The following is a 9367-nucleotide window of genomic DNA, read 5'->3' as shown; positions in this document are numbered from 1 at the left end:
TTGTTATATATATATATATATATATATATATATATATATATATATATATATATATATATATATATATGTAAAAATGTTATCCAGTCCGAGAGTCCATCAGGCTGGTTGGTTCTGGGGGAGACTGTGCAGGAAGGCTGGAGGTTTTCCACAGCGGTTTGTGGGGGACTGTGTGTGATGACTCGTGGGGTATTGAGGATGTTCAGGTGGTAAGCAGACACCTGCAGTGTGGAGAGGCCCTCAGTAACCACATACCAACCTGGTTTGGTCCTGGAACTGGGTCCATATGGCTGAATGAGGTGGAGTGTGAGGGGAACGAGACGTCCCTGTGGAACTGCAGATATCAGTTGTGCGAAGATGGTGAATGTGGACACCATGAGGACGTAGGAGTCGTCTGCTCAGGTACAGTGTGATGACTGACAATAAACCTGTTAGATATGTATATGTTTTATTTCAAAACTGAGGTCCAAAGTTTCTGAAATTCAACATGATAGTAAGACGTTGTTTATAAATGTAATGCATCTCAAATATATTTTTACATAAAGATAATTTTACACATATTTAACTGTGTGGATAAAACAGGACATTTTCAAATGAAGTGTAAGTCGTCCTTCTCTCACCAGAGTTTAAAGAGATCCGACTCACGAAGGGCTGTGAGGGGAATCTGGAAGTTTTCTACAATGGAACCTGGGGTAATGTGTGTTACAATCAGATGGCTGATGAGCTAAAAACAGCAAACATGGTGTGTGGAGAGCTGAACTGTGGAAGACATGGCAGTCTGTCATACACTGAAGCACGAGTAAAATCTGCTCCTAACTGGCTGGATCATGTAAAATGTAGGAAACACGACTCTAATCTGTTGCAGTGTCCATCTTCTCCCTGGGGACAAAACAGATGTGATAATCATGATGAAGTGGTTCATATTACTTGCACAGGTAAGAGGACTCTCTCGCTATACTAGTTTATACAATGCTGTAGAATTTGTGTAAATATTTAATATAATATAAGAATGACAGAAAAGCCTGATTTGTGTGTTTTATTACTGTAGAAGATGGAACGTCTCTACGTTCTCAAGGGACATGCTCGTCATTTCCTCTTCAGAAATACTGCTCAAGTAAGGACAATTAAATCTGTCCCTTTAGTCACAGTTACTGTTTTCACCCAGAAGATCATCGTTTTTATAATAAATAATATTATTCAGTCCATAAATGTTAAATTAACATTAATCACTATGTTTTGACTAACCACAATTCAGCATTGAGTGTGTGTGATGTGTGTGATGTAGAACACTGGTCTCTCAGGCTGAGTGGAGGAAAGGGAAGCTGCTCTGGGAGGTTGGAGGTGTATCATAAATCTACGTGGGGCTCCGTTTGTGATGATCAGTGGAACATCATGAACGCTCAGGTGGTGTGCAGACAGCTGGGCTGTGGGTCGGCGCTGAGTGCTGATGTTCGGTTTGGTTCTAGTGAAGGGACTTTCTGGCTGAACAGAGTGAAGTGTCGAGGGGATGAGATTCACCTTTGGGACTGTCATCATTCCCTGAAGAAACACAATGACTGCTCTCCTGCTGGAGTCACCTGTGCAGGTCAGAGGGGTGTGCTAACTTTTCAGCTTTCTGTCTCAGTGATTAGACTTGATAACCTTTTTTTTAGAATCTTAGATGTTTGATTGAAATCTCAGACCCTGAACTGTAAACACTGATCAGCATGTCATAAACCTAAGGAAGCGTATTGCATTCACTTGATAAAAAAAAATCTACTTTGTTTTTCTGAATTAATGACTTAATTATCTCAGAATTATGAGATAATTTTTCATGAATAAAAAGTTTTTTCCTCTGTTTTTCTGAATTAACAACTTAATTATCTCAAAATCATGAGAATTTTACATGGATAAAAATTTTTTGCTTTGTTTTTCTGAATTAACGACTTAATTATCTGAATTAATTATCTCAGAATTTTGAATTATGAATCTGAATTAATTATCTCAGAATAATGAGATCATATTTCATTAAAAAAAAAATCAGTTTTTCTGAATTAATGAGATCCCTCAAAAGCCTGCCAGGAGCTCTATTTTAGTTGGATTGCATGGAAGTAAACATGTCCCACCTTTCAAGTTAAAGGGATCTCATTAATTCAGAAAAACAGAGCAAAATAATTTTTATCATTAAGATTATTCTCATAATTGTGAGATAATCAACTCATTAATTCATAAAAATAGAGTGAAAAAAAAGTTTGTCAAAAAAAATGTATCTCATAATTTTGAGACAATTAAGTCTCTTACTCTGCACGGCACGGAAGTAGAAGTGACCACTAGGGGATGACCCAGAAACAAGCTTCAATTCAACTTTAAAGCATCAAATCCTCCAAAAACACAAAAAAACCTATTTACCTAGTAAAGTTTATACTCTCAATAATTTTTTAAGCCCACACACAAAGCACAATATGATTCACAGCCTTCATACAATTAGAAAAAAATTTCGGACAAAACTGACCTAGGTGGCGCTAGACCGGTTTTTTCCCTTACCTTTAGACGTGTCTCTTTCTTCACTGGGGTAATATATTCCAACACAAATAATCCACAAAAATCCACACAGGTCCAAGGAATTGAAATCTGTAAGCCTTTTAATCCAAAACGCTCTGGTCGCGCCGCAAATATTCAGTTAGTGTTCTGAAAACTGGAAACAGAAGTGCGCCATCATCTCGTTTTGCCGCTCTAACTCCTAATTGGGATATTCAAAAATTCAAAGTCTATGTCATATTTATAGCCCAGGTCCTAACGAATCAAATAAGCCCTCATTTGAGCCAATCGGCGCTTGTATGGCAGAGATAGACGGCTGAGAAGCCAATGGTGGCATGACCTAATTTTTGGGAACCCGCATTTGACTGACAATTACTCCTTCCAATAGCAATGAAATGGGCTTGGACCTATACAGCCATTTAGCCAATAAGCAGACGATTCCAACGGTATATGACATGACGTATGTTCTTTGCCTGTGTCTGCGTGAACTGGATGCGCAGAAGAATTCTTGCGTAATCCCTGACCTTTTGTCCCTCTCACAGCTCAGGGTGTCAAGTTACAGGCCTGTTTTCACAGCAGAGTGATAGAGAGAGAGTCTAGGCTTATTTATGGCTTGTCAGACTGAGCCTGCAGTCTTTTATTTCAAAGTTATATAGTAAACAAGTACACAAAAACGCTGCACCCGACGACCAGGGCCGTAGAAAAATATTCATATAAAATCCATTTTTGGGTCTTTTGACTTGAAATTTTTTTTGGTGAAAGCCAAGACATGTGGCTATGACTCTCAGTTGTTATTTGGTCCCTAACATGTTCCAGAAAAATAAGATTAATCAGTTTATCAGAAAAACAACCCAGGCAGACAGAAAAATCTGCATTCAAACCCCTGTAACTTTGTGCCAGTAAGGCCTAGAATCAATCTGAATCAACTAGTTTCTGAAACTAGAGAATCTCTTCTTTCAAATGAGACCATCATATCCCAGTGTGTGGGAGCTGTACCACTTTTTGTTGGACAATGGATATAGGCAGAGGTCCATAAGAGGTTAATTCAGAAAAACAGAGTAGATTTTTTTACTCAAGTGAATGCAATACGCTTCCGTATAAACCTTATTGAGTAACAGTTTATTTTTATTGTGAGACAAGGTGTTTTTCTTTCTGTGAATACAGACATATCCACTGTGTCCACTGATGCACCCACCACCACCACCACCACCATCACCACCAAATCAGGTGTGTATTTGTTTAATATAATATTTACTGTTCATTAAGTTCTAAATATTTCTGATCACAGCATCATATCTAGATCCTCTTCTGTGTTTTTGACCTCAGTAAGAACTGATCTAAACCCTGTGTCACCTGGACCTCCATCCTCCCCTCCATTGGTTCTCTATGTGTTGGGAACGCTGCTCTTCCTGGCCTTAGTGCTTCTGCTGGTACTGTTTTACCAGAACAGAGTGCTCAGGAGAGGTACCACACTTTCACACATTTTATTATTATATTATTTAAAATCTCACTTTATCATTTATACTGTAAATACATTTAATATTTTATTATAGAGTTATTATTATTATTATTATTATTATTATTATTATTATTATTATTATTATTATTATTCCCCACTCCCAGTTGTCTCTATGACGATGCGTAAGTCTGAGCCTGAGGCAGTCTATGAGGAGATCAACCACAGATACATGGCTAGAAGAAGCTTCACACAAAGAGGTGAGTGATATGTGGACTGTTCTACATCACACTTATTGTATTCTATTTAAACTTCTATCTGAAATTCACTGCATAAAAATGATCAAATCACTCCATACAAAATACACACCTCAATGTAAACTCAGTGATTAGAGCAATATTTTCCCCCAAATCCAGTGTGATTTATTTCTTTATGACAAATAAATAAAAATAAGCTGAATGTGTGTGAGAGGAAATGTGCAGTTAGAGTGTATGTGGTGTAGAGATGTGGTTTTTAGTGCAGGTGTGTGTGTGTGTGTGTGTGTGTGTGTGTGTGTGTGTGTGTGTGTGTGTGTATGTGTGTGTGTGCGTGCGTGCGTGCGTGTGCATCCATGCCTGTAAGTATGTGTGTGTGTGTGTGTGTGTGTGTGGGTGTCCTGATAAATGCTTCACTGTGGTTCATGAAGGCAAGCATGGGTTTGTATGTGTGCGTTTGTCTATGTATGTATGTATGTATGTGTGTGTGTGTGTGTGTGTGTGTGTGTGTGTGTGTGTGTTAGATACATTGCTGCGATATATATATCCTAAATGTACAAAGTTCATGTGCTGTCGTTAAATCATTTTTTATTTTATGGGGTGTTCTTTAGGGTTATGTGTGCATATGTATGTGTGAGTCTTAGTGATGTGCAGATCGTGGTTATATCCACGGGTCGTGTGGGTCGGGTAATAAAATTTACATTTTGATTCATTTCCGGTGGATGAGACAGGCACAAGTCATTAATGATGCAAATATTAACTACTTTCTCTAAATATGTTTTAAATGCATATTTTATCAGGCAGACAGACACTTATTCACAGAGTCTGTCTGTCTGTCTGTCTCTCTGTCTGTCGATACATGAGTGAAATACAGACACTCTAACAGCAGAAATGGAGAGACGAGACACACACTGGAAACCGAGACACACACTGGAAACCGAGACACACACTGGAACACAATCTGGTAATAGGATAAAAACCAAGCGATGCGAGTGAACACTTATTTAGTTCAACAGGTGTTTTAGAGACATGACAGAATCACCTGAATCCCGACACAGTTGATGTTATTCTGTTTCTGCAAAATAAGTTAAGGCCATTAATGTAGCTGGCGTTTAGGCTAAATTGAAACCATTTTTGTCGTAGGACTATAAATGTCATGACAGACAAAGGTGAGTAAGGATCCAAATGAAGTTTGACATTTTAATAAACCAAAACAAGAAACAGGTAACACATAAGCAGGCAAAAACAGGGCAGAACACCGAGCAGAACAGGGAACAGGAACAGAGACATAAACAGACAACCTACTACACCAACAACGACTAACACCAGGGAAGTGGACAAGCAGAGAATATATGGGTGACAGGAACCAAAGACAAAGCAGAGACAATCAGAGACAAAGACAACACACCTGGAGGAAAGATTGAGTGCAATTACTGTCCATAGTAACAAATAAGTGGGGGGGTCAACAATTAACAGCAGGGAATGACAGCGGACAGAATCAAAGTAAAACACAGACAGACTCATTACAGACCCCCCCTCCCCCCACAAGCGGCTTCCAGGCGCTCCCAAGTCCGCAGAAACCAGTCCAGGAGGGTGGAGCGAAGGCGCTACCAGGGTGGGAGGGCGGGCTGAGTTCACGTAGAGGCGGCGCCGGCCGAGCAGGAGGCCAGGGCGGTGCCGGCCGAGCAGGAGGCCAGGGCGGCGCCGACCGAGCAGGTGGCCAAGGCGGAGCCGGCAGAGTAGGTGGCAAAGGCGGAGCCGGAAGAGTAGGTGACCAGGGTGGTGCTGAAGGCAGAGCCAAAGACTAGAGCAGGACCGGAGACCAGGGTGGTGCCGCAGGTCGAGCCAGGGACGAAAGCGAAGTTGGCTGCCAGGGTGGTGCTGGAGGCGGAGCCAGAGACCAGAGCAGGGCCGGAGACCAGGGCAGTACCGCAGGTCGAGCCAGGGACCAAAGCGGAGTTGGCGGCCAGGGTGGTGCTGGAGGCAGAGCCCGAGACCAGAGCAGTGTTGGAGACCAGGGCAGGCAAAATTGGTTGGTTCAGGCCAGGTAGAGAGTTCAGGGAGCTTGGGTGTAACCATGTCGACTGCGTTATCCGACTCAGTCATTTCGGTCGAGCTGGTCGGTTCGGCTGGTTCCGTCGACCCAGCTGGTTTTGTTGACCTGGTCGGTTCGGCTGGTTCCGACGACCCGGCTGGTTCGATTGACCCGGTCGGTTCGGCTGGTTCCGTCGACCCGGTTAGCTAATCTGGTTCCGACGACCCGGTCGGTTTGGCTGGATCCGGAGACCCGCCTGGTTTGGTTGGTTCCGACGACCCGGTCGGCTCATTTGGTTCCGACGACCCGGTCGGTTCGGCTGGTGAGGCCGGCGGTTCGGCTGGTGAGGCCGGCAACACGGCTGGTTCCGGCTACCCGTTCGACCCGGTTGGTTCCATTGAACTGGCTGGTTCCGGCGACTCGGCTGGTTCGGTTGGTTCCGACGACCCGGCTGGTTCCAGCGACCCAGTCGGTTCAGCTGGTTCCGGCAACCCGGTTGGTTCAAACAACCCATCTGGCTACGGTGACCCGGTCCGCTCAGCTGGTCCCGACGACCCGGTCGGTTAAGCTGGTGAAGCCGACGGCTTAGGGATGCCGGCCGCCCAAACCGACCTCATCAGGGTATCTGCCAGTTTGGAGACCAGCCGGTTCACACGGGCCTCAGCTGAGCTTGCTGGTATGGTAGCCATGTGAACCAGCTCGGTCACAGGTGTGCACGGGATTGGGCTGGACGGAGGCACTGTGGGGCATTCGGGCATCCGTGGCTGATTCGGCTCTGTAGCCCATGGACCCCGATGCTTGCTGCCCTCCCCCCCCCAAAAAAAATTTAAGGCCGGCTTCCGCCTCTCCACTGCCCATGGTTAACGCGGACCCGCCCAGGAGCAACGCTAAGTTGACAAAGTCTGACAACGACCCCATTTCTTGGCCAGCCGGCATTAAGTAGCGCACCTTGCTCTTCAGTTTATGCCTGAAGATGTCTTTCAGGGCCTTCTCCCCAAAGTCCACCTGGTTACATAGGTCCAAAAAGACCTCTGCGTATTCCTCAATTGAGGAATCTTCCTGGCGTAAGCAAAACAGGATATCTGCTGGATCCATTTCGGTTAGTCGTTCTGTCACGATTAGACAAAGGCGAGGGAGGATCCACCCGCAGTTTGACTTATTAATAAACCAAAAACAAACAAGAAAAGGTCACAGATAAGCAGGCAAAACAGGGCAGAACACCGAGCATGAACAGGAACAGAGACATAAACAGACATCCTACTACACCAACAACGACTAACACCAGGGAAGTGGACAAGCAGAGTAAATATAGGTGACAGGAACCAATGACAAAGCAGAGACAATCAGAGACAAAGACAACACACCTGGAGGAAAGATTGAGTGCAATTAATGTCCATGGTAACAAATAGTGGGCGGGGCCAACAATTAACAGCAGGGAATGACAGCAGACAGAAACAAAGGAAAACACAGACAGACTCATTACAATAAATATATGGTGTGTTCTGTAGCCTATAAACAAAGACTTATTGGGAATAAATACAGTGATCTTTATTGTTATTTTATTTATTTTTGGAAATTTATAGTACAATATTGAGAATTGTATTTTAAAAAGATGGACTAATAGCCGATGTCCAATCATTGCTCGGGCTTAGAAAATTTCATATGTGTTCGTGTTTGTGCGTTCGCCTGTTCGGGAAGTTCACAAAGACCGTGAAATTGCAGCTAAAGTCTGAAAAGGAGTAAAGCCTGTGTTTATGCTATTAAAAAATGTAGCTTAATATGGCCAAATAACCTTTTGTTTTATTAATAAATAAATAAATAAATAAATAAATAAATGTTCATTTAAAAGCAGCATCTGTTCAGCAGCATTGTGTTACATTCAGAACGCTCTAACTGCACCGAATGCACTGTTAAAGAACCATTCATTGACCATATCATCATGATCAAAACTAAGATTTAGTATAACTGTAATTTGACGATCGGGTGCGGAGGGTGTGGAGCGGGGTGTGTGTGTGTGAGTGTGTGTGTGTGTGTGTGTGTGTGTGTGTGTGTGTGTGTGTGTGTGTGTGTGTGTGTGTGTTTTAATATGATTTATTTAAAGCAGCGGATTTGGGTGACGTTTGAGCTGAAGCGTACATCTCTAATGTGTCTGATTTCCTGGACAGGTGCATCCCTCCTCTGTGTGTGTGTTTGTGTGTGTGTGTGTGTGTGTGTGTGTGTGTGTGTGTGTGTGTGTGTGTGTGTGTATGTGTGTGTGTGAGTCTGTGTGCGCTCGTGTGTGTGTGTGTCTGTGCTCGCTAATATGCGTGTAAGATAGTGAGGTGATGCCTGTGTATTTATGACAAATAATTAAACAGAAAAACAATTATATTTGTGTATTTTATTGAATGGATCTGAAGAAAAATGAGTCCCCATAAACCATGGTGGTTACTGTGTGTCCTGATAAATAATTTAATTTGTGTGGTTCAGGAATGGGAGCATGGGTCTATGTCTGTCTGTTAGTGTGTGTGTGTGTGTGTGTGTGTGTGTGTGTGTGTGTGTGTGCGTGCATGATTTTCTGCATTAAAAATCACCTAAATGTGTGAGATTTTTTTAGGTGTGTGTGTGTGTGTGTGTGTGTGTGTGTGTGTGTGTGTGTGTGTGTGTGTGTATGTGTTTGCTTTTCTGCAATAAAAATGACCTAAATGTTTGAGATTTTTTGCGTGTGTGTCTGCCTTCCTGGACAGGTGCGTTTTCCCTCTCTCCCTCTGTGTATGTGTGTGTGTGTTTAGGTGTATGTAAGATTTTATGTGTGTGTCTATGTATGTATAAGTGTGTATGTGTCTGTGTGTGTATGTATGTGTGTGTGTGTGTGTGTGTGTGTTCTCACATTTCTTACTTTGTTGGGTCCGGTCACCGGGAGCACACCAACGGTGTGGGGGCCCAACTACGTTGTGGGGTCCAAAATGCCGGACCCCACAACGTTTTTTCATTTAACATGCTCAGGATACTCCCCTGATATGCCTAATGTGTTTTTTTTACTTGGCCCACAACGTAGCAAAAACTGGGTACGAGTGTGTGGGACCTGAGTTCTCGAGCGCCCCCTAAGTAAATTTGGACCTGTCCGAT

At 43.1% G+C, this 9367-nt stretch overlaps 2 protein-coding genes and 1 pseudogene across 5 annotated transcripts in view; all 3 read left to right on the top strand.

The window, feature by feature from the left end:
- LOC125139579 (scavenger receptor cysteine-rich type 1 protein M130-like) overlaps positions 1-4318 on the top strand; it is a 6342-nt gene extending 2024 nt beyond the window's left edge. Inside the window, exons 6-12 of the mRNA XM_047803957.1 lie at positions 85-399; positions 621-932; positions 1046-1111; positions 1283-1582; positions 3679-3741; positions 3841-3978; positions 4138-4318. Of these exons, the coding sequence (XP_047659913.1) occupies positions 85-399; positions 621-932; positions 1046-1111; positions 1283-1582; positions 3679-3741; positions 3841-3978; positions 4138-4238 (1295 nt within the window). The 3' untranslated portion in view covers positions 4239-4318. The remainder of the gene's footprint in view (positions 1-84; positions 400-620; positions 933-1045; positions 1112-1282; positions 1583-3678; positions 3742-3840; positions 3979-4137) is intronic.
- Positions 1-9367, top strand: part of LOC113650187 (B-cell receptor CD22-like) — a 1781460-nt gene that overhangs the window by 463851 nt on the left and 1308242 nt on the right. The gene's annotated exons all lie outside the window — the stretch shown is intronic.
- The window catches only part of LOC113663456, a 644552-nt pseudogene that overhangs the window by 299852 nt on the left and 335333 nt on the right, over positions 1-9367 (top strand).

Source organism: Tachysurus fulvidraco, chromosome 19 (genome assembly GCF_022655615.1).
Source record: "Tachysurus fulvidraco isolate hzauxx_2018 chromosome 19, HZAU_PFXX_2.0, whole genome shotgun sequence".
Classification (NCBI taxonomy): domain Eukaryota; kingdom Metazoa; phylum Chordata; class Actinopteri; order Siluriformes; family Bagridae; genus Tachysurus; species Tachysurus fulvidraco.
This window is presented reverse-complemented; position numbering and strand designations above follow the sequence as displayed.